The 18855-nt window shown below is 36.6% G+C and overlaps 1 protein-coding gene across 2 annotated transcripts in view; it reads right to left on the bottom strand.

Moving 5' to 3' along the window:
* WDR11 (WD repeat domain 11) overlaps positions 1–16998 on the bottom strand; it is a 37426-nt gene extending 20428 nt beyond the window's left edge. Inside the window, exons 1-11 of one of the 2 annotated variants that reach the window (XM_026050555.1) lie at positions 16913–16998; positions 16172–16283; positions 14098–14251; positions 10199–10372; positions 8641–8827; positions 6665–6830; positions 6042–6156; positions 4963–5158; positions 3040–3143; positions 2079–2258; positions 915–999 (exon numbers count right to left, since the gene is read on the bottom strand). In XM_026050555.1, the coding sequence (XP_025906340.1) occupies positions 915–999; positions 2079–2258; positions 3040–3143; positions 4963–5158; positions 6042–6156; positions 6665–6830; positions 8641–8827; positions 10199–10372; positions 14098–14251; positions 16172–16283; positions 16913–16998 (1559 nt within the window). The remainder of the gene's footprint in view (positions 1–914; positions 1000–2078; positions 2259–3039; positions 3144–4962; positions 5159–6041; positions 6157–6664; positions 6831–8640; positions 8828–10198; positions 10373–14097; positions 14252–16171; positions 16284–16912) is intronic. The other variant, XM_026050556.1, reaches the window with a different exon arrangement.
* Between the last annotated feature and the right edge of the window lie 1857 nt (positions 16999–18855).

Raw genomic sequence — 18855 nt, 5'->3', positions numbered from 1 at the left:
ATTCCACACTGCTTCAATCACTCCTTTGAACTCATSAGAATTATGTAGAAAGTCACTGAGACCATTAAAAGCTGGATTGAAAAACTAAATAAATCTTTAGATGCTTTGCTCAGATGACTGCTTTTGACTCTAAGCATTAAACAAAATTCATAATCGTTTTAATTCTGTTCTGAAAAGACCATCTATGCAAGGACATTTCCTGGAAAGTCAAAGTACTGATGAAATYGTTCCAGCATTGCACAACTTCTTCAAAGTGAAGAGCTCACACTAACTATATTTTCAGTAATACATATAACTTAAAGAAAATAACAAAATATTTTTCAAAGTATATTTTAGATGTGTTCTAATCTTAAGAAAACATTTTAACCCCATGTGTGAAATGTTAGCAGTGACTTTTATAAAAATTTAATTATAACYGTGTAGTAACATCAGCATTAACTTTAAATGCAATAAGCACATGAACGAAAATTTCATGCAAAAAAGCAAAAAAGAAAGTATCTCCTTGGGCTGCATAAGAAAACAGAAGAAAAACCAYCTTGTGAACAGTTAATCATATGAAACAAGTGTAAAGCTCAAATGCACTGGAATAGAAAGCAAATTTCTGTTCTTACAATATCTATCAACCACATGACAAATGCAACAAACACACAAACAGCCGATACACATCTTAGATCAACCTGCCCAGAATCAATTCATTTATTCAATTATTTATATTTCAGTGTAATTTTCACTCTAGTTTTGATAGTGAGTAACTGCTTRTATATGGTCAGTATATTACTCCTTATGACAGATTATTCAACAGGCAATTTTCTTGAGTGTCACTACCGATGAAACAAGACACCCACACTGCTTGCTGCTTGTACCTTTCTTTTTCCCTATTTCCCAAAARRATTATATATGAATTCAAATCTTACYTGACTTCACAGGAATGGATGCTTATCTCTTTGTGTAAGAGTCCACTTGTAAGATTAAACACCAAGACAGAGCCATTACCTGTACCTACAAAGAGCGATTTACAAAAAAGACACACAAATCAGTTTTATTCTTCTTTTTCATCCTTGAGTGAAAATACAAGATTTACAGCTATTTCTCTCTTTTTTTCTTTTTAATATCTTTAACTAGCATGTATTATGCAATTTTAGAAAAGGCACTTTGATTTCTCCTTTTTAAATACAAATTAAATCCTCAGATTCTCTGACGCCAGCTAAATTATCTTGAGTCAAGACATTTTCCTGAAGCTATTTGTGATGCCTGCAGAATACCAGCTAATTCTTTTTGCATTTTCACCATATACCAAATCACAGGAGAAAGAAGTATTTTTATTTTGATTACTCAAGGAAGAGAATTAACCATTTACATCAGTAATCCCAGGAGARAATCATGAGTAAATTTTACCCAATCATTAAAGCAATTCTGTTTTCTTATCCCTGAGATATTGACCTCTTTCAAATAAGAAATCAGTAAACAAGTAGCTGTTAGATACAAGTAGATGAAAAACTCTGGGGGATGCTGAAATTATAATTTTCTCATAGACACTGGGAAGACTTACAGTCCTTCTTTATACTCTCATCAACTGCAAAGGTTCACGTACCTCAAGTGCAGAAYGCTGCAGACTTTGCTGTAAATGCTCTCTGCACCTACAACTAGCTTCTTAATCTTGTGTTTCACCTAACAGCAATAGCTAAAATGTCTATAGGATTGAAAGTTATATTTTGGTAGCATGCTATCAAGTAATCACAGCTTGCAAAACTAGGGAAGGGACACTGGGCTGAGTGATAACAAGTGTTATAAGAAGTGCATGTGTTCATGCATGCATTAGTGTCATACTCATCACTGCAGTGAAATGTTCATGAGGAGCTTGAGAAGCTCCTCAAGATAAAAAACAAAAACTGTTGAATAGAAAGACTATCTTAGAAGACTCTCTTAGATAAAACCTAATACCAGGGTTACAGGGAGCAGTTACACACACTCAAAATAATAGAAATGTATTTTTTCCACATTTTTTTCATAACTATGGTTGCATTTAACCAAAAATATAAAACTTTCAGAGCAATCAATAAACTATTCAAGATACTTACCAACAGCAAGGAGTAGCTCATATTGCTTAATGTTTTTTGTTGTAAGAGGTGGGCACATACGGATAGCAAATGGAGGCAAAGGAAGCCCTGAAAGAAGCCCAGTCAGCAGAAATTTCAGGTGTACTTCTTGCAGAAAAGGACTTTTTGACTGTTCTTCTGYGGCAGCTGTGCCTTGCCCTGCTTTACAAATTAACACATCTGTTAGTATTACATTTTAATCTCAGAGCTTGTAGAAAATTATCAGACACAGAGGCTAAAAAATAAAAATTACAATAGCTTAACATATAAATTTACTCAGGTGACACATGAAAGATGTGCAAAAACAGTCAATTGTACCAGTTCAAGTGATGCATGATACAARTTGACAATATCTATGATGTAAATGACCACAGAATCTGTAGATAACAGAAAAAACACTTAATCTTTAAAACAGCGGAGATTAAGATAACATCACATGCTGGTAAGTCTGCACCAGCAATACACACAACTTTTATCAACGGCAAATCCAAATCTCTTCCWTGACACCTCTGAGGAGCACTAGACATTTTTCCAATAAAGATCAACTTCAGTACATAATTGTCTGTATGGAACTTCTTCACAGAACAGTTCTCTGTACTGAAGTGTTAGTTGCTATCTAGCTTTCACAGAGGCCTGGAATAGATCAGTTAAACTGTCTTCATCCACTTAAGATAACGTTGAAAAGAACATAAAGGAATTGGATTTTTGGCCAAATTCCAATTTGAATTACATTTTCCTCTTAGAGGGTGTGAATTCTGAGCAACAGTTCTCAACTAAAAAAGGATAATCGATAATTTCTTTAGCAAGCAGAAATTATTTCTTTTACTTTGYGATTGCTATTAAAATTACATAGAAAATAAACCTAACATAATTCTCAAGTTAGAGGTACAATGTTTCAGAAATCTTAGAAATTAATAACCATATTATTGTAGCAAATTCTTACCTATCATGTTGTCTAATGAAAGGTCTGGAAGCTTATTTTGGAATGTTCCTATAGGAATCCCACAGAATGACACTGGAGAATACAAAGGCGACACACTTGAACGGCTGCAAGAGAAAGCAAATGAGTTCCTAACGCAAACTGACTCAAGTCCTCAATTCAGAAGCTTCTCCATATTGTTCCCTCAGCATTCCCACTACTTATTACTTGCAATATCATTTGGAAAGATTACTTCCCGCATCATTTTCTGTACGCAACTCTACCATGAGGAAACATACGCAATTCAAAACTACTATCATCTTGCATGTGACTTCTACTACACACGAAAAAATGAATATAGGGTTTTTTTTTCTAATCCAGAAGTGCACCCAGCATTGAAAGAAGCYTTTTAAATACATTGTTTCTTCATATTTAGAGCTACATTAATGAATTCACCTAATCAGAAATATTTAGCCATTTAAGAACACAGATCCCAGAAGTTCTGCTCAGAAGGACTTCCTTCCTAGACTGGATTCGTTTAATGAAACTCAACACTGAAGCAAYGCCTGCCACCTAACAGATGAAATGTGTGTACAAAGGTACAACAAAAACTCATACGACCTGTTTTCATACTTCTGTCTGTATCTATGCCTCAAATTGGGGGGTGGTTTTTTTCCTGCTAACTGCATCTGGACGCTCCAATGCGATCTCCAGCTGAAAGGGACTCGAAGGGGCCCTGCAGCCTTGACAAGAATGTTACTGGCCTGAGGACAGATCTAGGCGATCCACAAAAGCAATGGAATGCWCCCAGTTTAAGGTACCTAGAAAGCCTTTTTCCTTACATTTCCACTTCAACACCTTGTATTCAAAGTTTAAGCAAGATCAGAACAAATTCATCAAAAGCAGAAGCAAAGGAGGAAGACTCTTAAAAGTCCCTTTAAAATTCTGTGTCAATGAGAAATATTCTTTACTTTTCAGCACAACCCAACCATGTTTGGGAATTCTCTAGGCTCAGTACTTCTTATTTTATTCTATTATTCCTAGTTATATAATCATGACAAAAGCCAGTGTTTTAGACATGTACTTTAAGAATTCAAGGAATGAAACCTAGCAACATATGGATCATAAACAGCCCTCCTGGATATGCATCACAAAGAATTCAGCCAATAGCACTTTTGGGAACATCAACAATCAAAAAGTTAAATTCCTGACGAGCAACAAAAGCTGCTATGTTAAAAATCTGCTATTTCTAGCATTTAAAAGTGTAACACAATTTTTTTATGCAAATAAGCAACTTAGTTTATTCCACAGTCACAGGTTTATTGACCTTAGTGCACTGAAGGTTCAAAGAACTATACTATTTCACCAAATATTTTTGGCGACTGCTCAAAAATCTGCAATATTAAATGCTTTGCATGAAAGATATATTAATTGCTTATGTCACCATATTCCASCCATGTGCTCTGCAGCCTCATATTGCCCAGTGTCAAACTCAAGGGAAGCCAGGAACGGCTAGCTAGGTATCTTTTTCCTCCTAAAAATGTAGTAATTTCCAGATTGACTTTTCAGGCTCCTTTTTGTATGATTTAAACTCCAATTGATGATACATGGCTTCAATTCCATGGAAAAATATACAGCTTGAATATATAGCCTCTATAGCTTATAGAGAGAGGAATAAGAAAGTGTTTCCTGTGACTATTTCTTCTATTTTTTGTTTCCTTATGCATCCACTCAGGAAGAGATTACTTTTACAGGGGAAAAAAGCAAATACTAGTCCCTTTGGATAATATATTTCATCTTCTTTTCATGCATATGTACCACACATCCGCACTATCCACTACCTAAGTGGAGAAAACACTTGTTACTTTTAGAATTTAATTTACCAGAGGCACTTATTGTTAAATCACGCTGATGAAAGCTTTGATGAGAAAAACAAATCCCCCTCACCTGTTCGGTAAATTTCTGCCAGAAACATTGGATTTTAATTCCCAGATCATTACCCTGCCATCGCTGACTATGAGAGCTGCAGAATTCTCATTCACTGGGCAACACACCATGCTGAATGGGCGAACGGTTTTTGTTACTCTAATTGCATCACACTGACTTCTCAGGTCGTAAATCAGCTCCTGGACTGGATCAGCATCTGCAACATCAACGAGCCACACGAGACAGTTAGAAGAGAAAACATAAAAGGAGATGGATGCTCAGAGGTAAACGGTTACAGTGACCAGGTTCTTTCGTTGAAATCACATCCTGTGGACTATTCAGGAGAAAAAAAAATCCAAGATTAGATTCTGCCAATTTTCCTGTATTCAATGTGTGGCTCTGAAGAGGTCTCCAAAGCACGATTCTGTCTTTGAAGTGGCTTTTTTCCACTTGGATCACACAAAATCTGTATTACCTCTGAATGGAAACTGCCTCTTCTCTCCCCAGTCCAAAACTCATTGACTTGCTAGTAAAAACGGGAAGCAAGTAACATTGTAGCTCTCTAAAAACTGCTCAATTGCCAACTTCATTAAAAAAGTAATTAAATATATTTATTCTTACAATGTAGTTGACATTTATAGAATTGCTTTTAGTCAGCTTTTATTGTCTCCTTAATCATACATTTACAGAAATATTTTTAGATGTCTTTTCCAATCCTCTTAACTACATATATTTAGAAATCACTCTTAGTAATACTCTGTAAAAAGGTAACGGCTTAATAGTTCAGAAGTTAATGCAGATTTAAGTCAACAGAAAGTAGTCCCAGAATCAATTCTTCAGACAAAATGATTTCCATAAAATTGGTTGGTAGTAAAATACATTTTTCCCCTAAAGGTAAAAAGAACAAATAAATCACATCCAAAATGTGCTTGTATATCTGATTATTAAGCCATTTTACAAACAATAATATCTTCAGCAATTCATCATGCAAGGCAAGACAGTTGATGCCTTCAAACCTGAAGCAACAGCTTAAATACTGGTGCTAAATAACAGAAATGCCTCAAAGTTCATTTCTGGCCGTTTTTTGACACCTGACTTACCTGGTTCTTCATTTGGAGATCCAGCTATACAGCAGTTAGATCTTCGAACTCTTAAAGTTATGCAGCCATTTTCATGTAGACAGAATAACCCGTCACGCTGGAAGCAAGGGATTACCTGTGTAAACAGATATCATATTGCACTTGGTTACTGAAATTACACCCTTTGCCAAGTACATCTGTAAATGAACATGATGCATACCCAAGGTCATCGGGAACATGGAAACTCGTGATTAGGGCAAACTTAAAAACTGATGTAAAAAGAATAAAAAAGAAAAAAGGCAACAGGTCCCTATCTCCTATTCTTCACAATGAGAAATTCAGTTAGGTTATTTTATCTTATGCTGTTAAATAAAATCCTTAACTTTATTCCTTAAACTAATTAGTTTACATAGTAAAGTATACAAGGGTATAGCGTAGAAAAAGTACTCTTTTGTAAACTTGGAGCAATTTCATTGCTCAAAATACAGTCAAATATTCATGAAAAATCCAACTGTCTAGCGAATTTGGCACAATAGTATTTTAAAGTGAACCTGAGGACTTCTATGATCATGTAACTAAATATAATCTGTCCTATCAAGTAATAATATCCGTAGCACATATGGGACAAGACAAATTTTTATTACCTGTAGGAAAGGCACACCCGTTCGTTCAATTGCAATCACACCCACTGTCTGATTCACTTCCAAGTCAAGAATCAAAATTTCTCTGGGATAGAGTAACAGCATGTAATTTCTCTTGGAAGGCAGGTATGATAATTGAAGACAATCGTTGAGCGTAACAGATTCAGCACTGTAATATATCAAAGAAAAATTTTAGGTAGCCCCAAAACAAAGAATATCTTTAGTACAGTTTCTGTATTAACAAATACTTCAAATTCAAAATAAGATTCCTGCAACACTGCTTATTTTGATTGCAGGGAATTGCAGAAATCCATTTAATTGCTACAGTCCTGCAAAGCAACACTGATGCTCAAAGTTTTCAAAACACAGATTCAACCTCTGTYCAAAAAAGACCATAGTGTAATTTTTAAAATAATACATGATTCAAACAAAACAGGTATAACTTTTACACATTTCAAATATTGTGAAATTAAATGATGAACAATGCTAGCTGACAAGCACTTAATGGTATTGATGGGAAACCACCCTAAACACATACTGTTGATTTCAATGTTTATATTATTGTAGATACTTATTTTGAATGAATTAGCCTAAAATATCAGTCTTCCAAATCACAGAAAGTAACAGATAACAGGGAYGTTACACAGGGATGCTGACTGTAACACTTAAGTCAAAGGTGATGGTATTTCAACAGTATTATCATGCTTATACTGTGCTCACTGCTGACGCACCTCTTTTGAAGAGCTTTGTTTTTGATCTAGCACACTCTATCCCTCCATAAGCTTCTTATATCTTGCCTCTTGTTTCAGGAGTTTGAGTCAACTTATGTTTTGCAAACACTTTCCTGACAATCTCCTGCTCCTCTTTTCTCAAAGCTTCCTTAAAATAATGTAAAATCAGACAAATCACTGCTGCTACAATTTTTCCTCCCCTTTTTTCCCCCCATTCTAGCTTATGGGCTGTTCTGGAGGGGAAAAAGGGAGAGATTACTCTCACATCCTTAGCGACATCCACATACAATTCAAAATGCAATCAAAAGAATGCAGAAAATTGCATTGCTGGTTTACCTGCATTTGCTGTTTTGCTGCTATTATTTAAAATACATAATGTTGCAGAAGAATATGTACTATTTTAATATTTGGAAATCTAGTGTTCTGTTCAATACAAGTCAGACAAAATAAACCACAAAAAGACTATGCCCTTCAGCTTAATGTCAAATTCACCATTATTTAAATGACTACAGAATGACATGTCATCAAGTCTTCTGCTCTGTTCACACTTTAAACAGCACAAATTTCAAATAYACAAAAAAGTTTGCTGTTAAGTGCTGGCCGACAATACAGTCTGATCAGTTTGTTCTCAGTCACTGATTTGAGAAATACTTTTGTTATGTAAAGTGCAAAAGGAAAATTAACAGTTATGAACATTAGAAGTCATCTAGATAAATCCTAAAAAGTACTCATGCTTGCAGCAAATTTAGTTTTAAAAACTCATAAAACATTTTTAATAAWTACAGTACATGTTTAAATACTAATTTTATTTATATTATATTAAAAAAGCCTATTACTGCGGCATCACACATCATCAGGGTGACAGAACTATTCTCAGGTGCTACTACTAATGCTCAGTTCTCTTACTTCAACCCTTCCTCATTCCACAACTGAAACAAACTCTTTCAGCCCCTTTTCATTCCTCACCATCCCTTCCCTGCCGCTACCTCCCACAGCCRAAGGGGTGTTTTCTGGATTTATATTTGCATAAAACTGTTAGCTAACTGTTATGCCATCCACTTACCCAAAACATGCTGGGATGATACAGCTGCTTTTACAAATAGAACTGGAAGAACAACTATCAATATTATATCCTAATATAAATGCGATAAACCCAATGCGATCTTTCACAAATTATCTCATATTTAATCTAACATCTACAGAATACAAAGGTATAAAACCATCTGAGAAGAAATCTTTGTAACCTACCTTGGTTTTTCATTACTAATTAAAATTTTTACTTTATCAAGGGCTTTTTTGGCCCCTGTAGCAGGAGCCAGCTTGCTGTGAGAAGGACTAGAATGGGGACTGGAGATGTAGACCTTCTTCCCTGAGCTGGCTGGAGCTTTGGAAGGAGAGAAGTCAGAGATGAACACTATTCCCTCGCTGGTGAGCACTGTACCAAGAGAAACAGGTTTTACTACAGCAAAATGCAAGTTTATCAATTTTACTGTAATATGCAATTTCATCTGCAATTTTATTTTAATGCAACTTTGGTGTGGAGAAATGATAAGGGTTTTAATAGTCGCCTATCAAATGGAAAACTCGTAATTCCAGCTAGAAGGCCCTTTCTACCAAAAAGATAGCAGATGTCTACAATTCATTAAAATCCACAAAACTTTTTCAAAATTAAGTCTATACTAAAAAACACTGAGATTATTGGCAGAAACCTTTTTCTTGTCCTTTCATATTTGTTTTGTACAGTGAATCTCTGTCTTCAACTAGTCTTCATTAAACTACAGCACAAGAAAAGCAGAATTGTTGATACCAGCTATATCCCTATTTCTGTTCTCATACAGAGAACTGCTCAAAGGATCATTAAAATCATTAAGTCACATTATGTATGTGACAGCATAAAGATTTAGTTAAGCTGTAAAGATATAGCTAAGGTTTTTCTACATATTTATGAGCAAAAAGTCCTTTCCTATTTGAACAGCAGATAAAAAAGACAAATATAAAACCTCAGTTCTATAGATTATCTCATTACAGATCAGTAGTGATTAAACTAAGCTAAAGAATAAATGGTCATTCTCGTTACTTCTCATTTTATTTCTGCTAAAATGCAAATAAACACACACTGAATTGCTTCAAACAGATAGTAACACTTTAAAACAAATTTACAAATTACAAATTTAAAACAAATCCTTCACGTTGAAGATGCAACATTTTCTTCGTCTACTTTTATCAACTTGGATTTTCTTGCTCAGCATCCARGTCTTCCGCAGCTTGTTAAGACAGGGCTTAGTATTAACAGGGCTTTCTGTACCTGCCTTCCTTCAGCTTGCTCTTCACATGCTTCCCACTTTGAGATAAAAATCTCAATCATTTCGTTTCAGATCTCTGACTTGTCTTCCATACCAATGCCCACTGTTCCCCTCTCTCAAAAGCATCTTTCAATCCAACAGGAATGAAAGACTCCTCCACTTTGTCATATGAATTCTTCTCAGAATTAACGACCTTACTAATTCTAATCTACTGCTTCAACTTCAAAACCTCTTTTAATTACCACTTTTTTTCTTGTCACACGTATTCAGCTCACACCATGCTCTTGCAAACTCTCTGGCAATATTTCTTAGAGTAGGGCTATTTTCCCCCTCACTTAAAGTTCTTCTCCAGCTAACAGTACTAACGTAATGAATTAATGTAATCCGTAAGTATCAATGATTCTTGATAACATTAAATAAGATTTGTTTTTTTAAAAAAAATTGCTACTGCAAATTAGCCTCCTGTACTAAAATTGCCCTTTCTTACTACTGTATAAACTTACATGCTAGGTGTGATGGATCAAAGGGGTCAAATGAAAAAGACAGAATATTTTCTGCATAACTTTTCTTCCAAAGTTTGGTGCCTGTATCTGCATTCCACAGTACAATATAGTTAGGTGGATGAACTGCAAGTAGCAGATCTCTTGAAGCATCCTGATTCCACAACCACTGCATGTCTGTCAAGACAAAGAACAAAAAAGAGTCAGCTTGGAAATCATAAAAAAAAAAAAAAACACAAAACACCTATTGTAGAATTATTCTTTTTCTGTAATGCCTTGTCTTTAAAGGAGCACTGACTTGTGAACATTATGTTTCCATTTCTTGATTCCAAAACACAACTTCTTTTGCTCCCTGAATTTACATTTTTAACAAGTAATAATGCAGTGTATTACCCATGTCCACACACACATACACAACCCACATCCCTGCTGATGGGTTCATTTTTTACAGCCAGAAAATTTCTATATGCAACAACACGCTCTACTTAGTAGAGCCATCATAGAGTCAGTGAACAGAACAATACAAGATCCCAAATTAAACAGTTCTATGATGCTGTTTTCTATCTTAGCTACATCAGTCAGAAGAACCAGACATAGCTACATTGATAACAACACACTGAAACGGGTAAATCCTTCTTCATTTGGAGATAAGCAAGTGTACTACCCCATGCTAACAAATACTGTGTCACCTTATTGCCTCTGTATCTATATTAAATACATTCTGATTTTAGTCTATAACTATAATGATTTAGTATTTGGAAATATTTATGTATTTAGCCTTACAGTTAACTAAAAGAAACATATAATTAGAGAGAAGTACTCAGACACCCTCAGATATATTCAGATAGAATTTCTCTGTTCCTTCCTTCCTCCCATACTCTTTTTGCAATTTCCTTTAGATTTATTTGTCAGACAACTATAAATCTCTACTGCTTGAATGCCCTGGACAATGTGTTCTAATCAAAACAAATAAAAATGATGGAGGGAGAAGAGAGGCAAAAAAGGCAGAAATGGCTTTCAAATTGAAATAAGAGCTGCAAACAAAACTCAAATTTGCAGAATATCTAAAACTGCAAAGAGAAAAGAAATTTAGTAAAATAAAAAAAAGGAAGCAATAATTATACTGAAATGTCTTTAATCTGAAACCCAGGATGTAAATAACAAAAAAATCAGTATTTCTTTTGATTAAATTAACATTTTATACCTCATGTTTCCAGATGGTACCATTTTTTCACATGTCATGTATAATAAAGTTAACATTAGGACGATACAAAAATACATATAAATCATTTATATGAAATATCAATTACTTCTGAGATGTTTAAGCTGATGAGAAGAAAATTATTTAAATCTTCATAGATGATGGTTTTCACTATGCAATTTTTCTCTTTAGAAAACAAACATGAAAGACACTCAGTGGATTATATGATATATTTTCAGCATATCCTGTTGAGGAAGAGTGTTTGGTTTGCTACTAAGTAAAGAGCATAGGAAAAAAAAAGAAAAACAGAGATGAAATATGTTAAATCATTTTATCTGCACTGTATGTTTTATCACAAGCATTATCTTCATGCTCTAACATATTAAAAATTTGCACTGGCTGAACTGAATTCAGTGCGCTTTGCTTTTATCTCAAGCAAACTCCAAAAGGACTTGTTCTATAACTGTTAAAATCCGACAGCAATGCACATTTTACATGGGAAGACGTGGAAGACAAGGGAAGGGGGGAGGTAGGGAATGGATAAAGCCTTGCCTCCAGCCTCATCAAGTCACAGCTTCTTTACAGCACATTCCCTTATATGAAGATGGAAAAAACTGAGATCAAGGCATGTGAATCAGATGAAGGACACCTTACAATACCTTATAATGAAGCACCACCTGCACCACCACCAACTTGCCCTTGCACCACCACAGAGGGCTGGCAGCTCCCTCGGGTGCCACATCACTGCATTCCTACTGTTTTCCATAGGCTTGCAGAAAACAGCCAGCAGCTCAGAAACAGAGGGAAAGGAAAAGTTGCTGACCAGCTGCTTTTGTTACAGGCTATTGCCAAATAAAGCCAGGAACTGAAGAAACAACAGAATTTTAACTGTTGCTTACTGACTTTGTTTTCCTACCCAATAGAATAGCAGACTGCAAGGCTTCCATTAGGTCTGCAAATGCACAAAATACAAAAAACACCTTCATATGGCACAGGTAAAACCTCATTAGAAATTCAGTGACTCGGTGTCAGCGGGAGCAAAACAACTTGTAACACAAAAAAATGCCAGTAAAATTTACTACACTCAAAGGCAAAATAAATATTCGGTGTCCTACTATATGACTTACAGGTAGTGCACAGCATATACTTTATAAAGATTTATAAAAGCAGAAGCATAATGTAAAAAACTAATTTGGTAAGTGGTTTTTCAGATGACAGAATTTAAAATAAAAAACCAAAAAAAACGCAAGGGTGATGGTAAGCTTCTAAAACACAGTCCAAATGAACCATAAAATTTTCTTAGAAACTCACTATGGTTGGGTTTTTCCCTCCCCCTGCCCACACACACACAAAAGGTACTCTAAGTTCAGAAATAATTTGTAGACATGTTGCTAATACAATGTTTCAACTACACAGGAAACTTCTTTTGCACAAGTCCCTTCCTGCAAAATCAAGCGTTACAACAGTAGTACTATCAAACTGCACCAATTAATGAGATAATAAAGATGTTAACGGATACATGAGGTTACTAGAAAGGAAGTCCAGATCTTTTGATTCCATTACTGTAATTTCTAACTGTACTGCTAACTAATATACCATAATTAATACAACATTCSCCTCACTAACAGAGGAACATAAGTGGAAGCCAGGAGTAATATTATTCCTTTCCGATCTTCTCTTAGTTGTGTTGAATCAGGTCGTTGGCTAAATTTTCTGTTTCCTCCTCTTCCAGTCCAGTTACGATTGCATTAAATGTTTTGCTTGGCATAGCAGTCAGATTTCAAATGTTTAGTTTCTTTTTCCATTTCATTCCTACTTCCCTCATGTTTTRTGAAATATGTACACTTTTAAAAATTACGGATATGCTGAGAATTACTGAATTAGTCTTTTTTATGCAAAAATAATAAAGATTTTTTTAAACATCCAGCTGCCCAGAAGAGTTCATGTACAGTTCCCTGGATATTTTCCAGACCTTCCCTGTTGCACTGGGCTACAATATGTAAAGCAGAAATGTAAGCAGCAAATATCAGCTATCTTCTSAAATGAAATTAAAGATCATATGCATTCACACCAAATTTCCCCTTTTTCTTGACTGTTCAATTGTTTATCCTTCATATTTATCTCTATTATTGTTATCTATGCATAGAGAAGCAGTACTGTGCCTATAAGCAGCCAATTGGACAGATGCCTAGGAAAAAAAAAAAACACACTCTCTTTATGTTTATATTGCAGAATTATGGTACCAAGCTAGCATGTCTAGCCAACAGCAGCTATGTAAATCATTTTAAAAAACATCAAAAAACCTCTAACTTACACGAATGCTATGCTGTAAAGATACTACACCTACATAAATGGCATTAATGTTTGCATGGAATGCAAGTTTTCTTAGATTTCCAATTTAAAAACAGGAAGAGGTACCTGACATTCAATAGTATAATTTCTGCCAATAACGTTAATGAAAATGGTTTGCAAATTTTTGTCAAAAGAACTTRGAAAATATTACAAAGAATTAACATAGCATTGCTTTGGGAGATGCTAAGTCTTACACAGAAAATGAGTAAATGAACATACAGAAGGTGAATAACCCCAAAAGTAAAATTCAGTGGCAGAACTGAGCATGAGTTTATAAATCATAGCTGATGGATTTGTACATACAGCTCCCTAAGGTAACTTCCATACAAACATTAAAGATAATCATTACCTTGAATTGGTTTTGCATGTTCTTGTATTTCACAGCGAGCTGTTCCAGTTGCTACATCCCAAACAATTATTTTTCCAGAAGCATCAGCAGAGGCTAAACGTAAAGAATATGGAGAGCCAATATTGTGATGGTAGTTTTCTTTAGCCCATTTAACCTGCAGATATAAATGAAAACTGGTCAAAGGCTAATTAACTGATAATGGTATCTATATGCTATAAAGCATATATTTAAGAATTACCATTAGGCAGCACTACTTTGAAAAAAAATGGATTTACAAGTGATAGTGGACAGCAAATTAGCCACTCTCTTGCTACCCACATACTCCTGCTATCACCAGGATGCACTTCAAAAAGCACAGCTGAATAAATTAAATAAAACATTAGATATGTACATATGCACAGTAAGCAATCTTAAAAGACTTCTAGCTATTAAGCTAAGGCATACTTCTACCAGAGTAGCCAGAGAAGAATTCCTGTGAGAGTCTATCTGTGAATTTTAGCTTTGTAATTCCTACTCCCTCCTGTTAAAGGCAAACAAACACAAAGGCCAGAAAATTATCTGTGAGGGCACCTTCGTGTGAACTGTGCATGTGCAATATTTTTATATATGTGTGTATATACATGTATATATATACGTATATGTGTGTGTATATGTATATATTATATATATACACATAGAGAGAGAGAGAGAGAGAGAGAATAGTAGAAATCTACAAGCCTATTTCTTCCTCAGCTACACAGATATTACTTCCAAACTAATGGCAAGCTGGGACAACATCAGTTCTCAAGGGTGGAGCTGTCAGCAGTTACGAACAATAAGTGGGTGGCTTTAAGCAGGGTACGTGCAGCTCTAGCAACCTAAGCCCTCCTTCCCCATTGCACTCCACCAGAATCCCACATGCAACCCAGTYCTCTCCTACAAGGAACGATTTTCTCACTGTTGATCATTGCTTCTCCATCCTGAGTGACAAAAGGAATTTTCAGTGAGACCATTACTTATTCCATACGAAGTTAAGCAGCCAAAGAACAGTAACTATTTAAAATAATTAAACAGAATGCAGATGGATCATGAAACAATTGTTTATTTGCTTTTTAACTGCAGACAGTGATGAGTTGTAAAGGCTGGCCTGAGGACAGCTAAGGCCAAGGATATACTTAACCAAACAAGGTGCCAGGGGAAGCAAACGCAGATGCGCATAGTGTTATAAATTCAAAGCAATGTTACAATACACAAATCTAAAAATTTTTAGTAAGCTTCTATTCTGAAATTTAATTCTCAATCTTCCTTTCTGCTGTAAACAGTTGTAAGATTCCACCTAAGCAAGCTAGAGTGACACCTAAACTTCACAATCCTAAAAAGGCAAAAATTTTTAAAAGAACAAGCGCAATCCTATTCTGTTAATAGTTCTGAAGCCTACTTTATTTTGCCTTATGAAATATTACCTAGTAGACAGATCAAAAGATCAAAACTATTCATTTAGGTTCATATTTATCCCAAAAAAGAATTYCTATACAGTGAGGTGACCAACATCTTTCCTCTGATACACGGGCAAGAAGTTTTTCCTATAGAAATGATGAACAACCCTCCTATGTAAGGCTTGCAGAGAAGATGTAGTCTCTGCTGTAGTCTACTGGCTGTTCATAGACCATGGAAAAAAGCATCTGCAATCCAAGAACCTCTGTAGAGCTTGATAAAGAGCACAGGAGGACCGGAAAAGACCTGTATTTGCCCCTCAAAAGCTATTACAAAGCGTCCTAAAACTTTCTTAGTGAAAGTTGGGTTAGTTTTCCCCACAAGGAAGGTCAGTAGCAGAAGCAAGAARAGATTCAGTTAACATTTTGTAAAGTTAAAAATATTCTTGGAATCTCTCGGAATCTTTTTCTGTGTCCTATAACACAATCGTGTATATTTCTACTTATAGATACACTACCAATATCAGCTAAAACTTATTTAGCCCTAAGAGATCATTCAAAATACAAGCATTTTATAATAGACAAATTCTATATAACATTAAGTATTGGCAGTGTTAGAATAACAACTCACACACCATAATACCTTAAAACACATATCTCACCTTGACAACGTTAGCTTTGTGTCTTTCCAAGACTTGCAAAGTCTGAGCAGTGTTGGCATCAACCACCAGCACGAGGGAATGACATCCATATGCAATCAAACCTTGCCAGCCCCTGCAAGAGCATCGAACGGGTCAAAATCCACAAATCGCCCCTCACAAGGCTTTTTTTTTTTTTTTTTTTTTTTTGTAGGACTTATTCATACCACTAACACAAATATCAAACAGTGAAAGCTACGTAGCAACATAAAGCCCCAGGGCTCTGTGAATTGCAGTTCCAGCACCATCTACAACAACACTTGCTGTTGTGACCCTGGGAAGCCACAAAGCATCTCCTTGTGTCCACCTACAGAACCCCTTTGCACTCCTGATTTTGTAACGGAGCAGGCTGATAAATAAAACACTCATTTCTGAGACTATGCATTAAAGCTGACAGAAATCCTGGGCTGTTTGGTCTAACAGGGTGGATCAACACAGCCGCTGCTGACAGCCATAAGGCAAGGCCCAAGCGAGGAAGGAGACTCCAGGAAGGAAACCTAAGCGTCCACAGAGCAGGGAGAGCCCCAGGCAACGCTCACCGCTCGGCGCGCTGACAAAACTACAGCTCCCCGTTTCAAACGCGTTAGTTTCTCAGGCTCGGCAGCGCCAGCGCGAGGGAGCCCCAAGGCGGGGGTTGGGGTTGGGGTTGGAGGCGGCGGCCCCGGCCCCCCGCCCGCCACCGCGCGGCCCTGCGCGGCTCCTCACCAGTCGGCAGCCGCCCTGTTGTGCGCGCTGAGGGCGCCCGTGAGGGTGCGCGCCGCCAGCTTGATGTTCACYGTGAAGGGCTGCATGGCGCCCGCGGCCCTGCAGGAAGCGCCGCCCGGCCGCCCCGCGCCGGTGCGCGCCGCCGGGCTCCGGCTGCGCCCCGCGGCCCCGCAACGCCCGTTCCGCGCCGCGGCCCGCGCAGCCTCTTGGGGTGTTTTCCGTGATTCCTCACAAAGCAAAACCAACCAAAACAGGGGCAGCCACCCACTTCCTCTCTGTTTTATGCGGTCAAAGCGAAAAAAAAATCGGAATCCACTGTTTTTAGTGGCCTGGGGGAAGCCACGTCAGTTCCTCCATCACAGGGTTACCAAGAGGGCCRGGTGCAGATAATCGCTCAGGATTCTCAAATTGTAGTTTTGTAGTTCACWTATGTCCTGCTGTTTGCACATCTTGCTTCCTTTCACAATAGATACGGCTATTAGTTCCTTGACTGTTATTTTTGGTAACAAAATACACAAAATGTTTTGCATAAAATACAAAAAGAATGTGGACAAGATGCCACTAGATGGCCAAAGACAGCAAAATCCCAGTGCCAGGTGTTTTTGAAATGCTGAGGTGCCCCTTGGTTACAACAGGTGCCATAATCCTGCTTTTCCTTTTGTTCTTATTAATCAATCACAAGTGAATTTGTGAAAAGGGGAACTCAAGAAACTACCTGCTGCTGGTGTCCGCTCCAGCTCTCACCTGGAGAAATCTGCCATTTAAACACAATTTTCAGCTGCTCTTGAAACRCAGTCCATGACTCAATGCGATTTTAAGCTAACCATTTAATACAGAAATTCCTCTGTCAGAATCTGGTCCCAAAACATATCTCACTGTTTGGAGAAATAAGAGGATTGTTTTTGTTCTTTTTTGTTTACCACTACTTAAGAACAACACCTCAAGAGATCAGTTCTGCAAGATCCCGAGCAACCACTAACCTCGCTGATTTCAGTTATTTTTTTGCTTATCTTCTATTTTTACTCAGTATTCTTGGGCATCCTATTTCTACATATGTTTTAGGGTTTTTTTTTTTTTTTGATAATTTGCTTGGTTTATTGGCAGTATTTTGTGGTGGCGAGGGTGGGATGAAACGTTTTCACACATCGGAAACCAAGACTCCTTTTGACAGATTTTTAAGTTTTCGAGCCATTTTCTTCACCTCAGAAAACCAGAGGATAAATGAAAAGCTCCACTCATTAAGATTCACTAAGGTAGTTGAAGGAAAGAAGAAAGGTTTTAGGAAAAGGGAAAGATAAAGGAAGTGCTGACAATTTCAGCAAATAATAGGTTGAAGAGTTAAGACTGTAAGAGTGCACTGGTTTACTGCATCAGATAGTGGAGCAAAAATCATTTCAGAGTGCATTAGTTGTCTCTGAATACGTTATCAAGATTCTTCAAGGGAAGAAAGAGTTGATGAGGAAGAGATTTGAGACAATGATAAGMGTTGAAACGAATGGGAATATTGTGAGATGTCTGATAGAGAAGATCTGTCAGRGGAGAAGAAGATGGACTCCATGTGACAACAGCGGATGTGAATCAAACCTTTTAGTTCTCTTACAGTAAAAGCAACTCAGCATCCTCTCTGGGCCTGTCTTTCTTGAAAGGTTTCTCACGGCTCAAGCACACGTCTCAGAATCAAAGAACGTTTCTACAGATACCTTTACTTGGCAATACACCCTGATCAAAAGCTGTGTAAAAATCAATATATCATATTGCAGAGATGCCAAACATAAATCTACAGAAGTTCATATCTCAGGAAAATTGAAATTTTATTGATTTTAGGAAAAATCAGGGCCTGAGAAGATGTGTTAAATTAGTTTGATGATCTCCTTGAAAATGTCACAAAAGCTTGGGTGATGCTTTGGTCATTTTTACAGTTTTACATTGTCTGTTGTTACCAA

Source organism: Nothoprocta perdicaria, unplaced genomic scaffold, assembly GCF_003342845.1.
Source record: "Nothoprocta perdicaria isolate Ctin4 unplaced genomic scaffold, notPer1 scaffold_7, whole genome shotgun sequence".
Classification (NCBI taxonomy): domain Eukaryota; kingdom Metazoa; phylum Chordata; class Aves; order Tinamiformes; family Tinamidae; genus Nothoprocta; species Nothoprocta perdicaria.
Note: the sequence above shows the minus strand (reverse complement) of the source record. Positions and strands in the feature narration are given on the sequence as shown.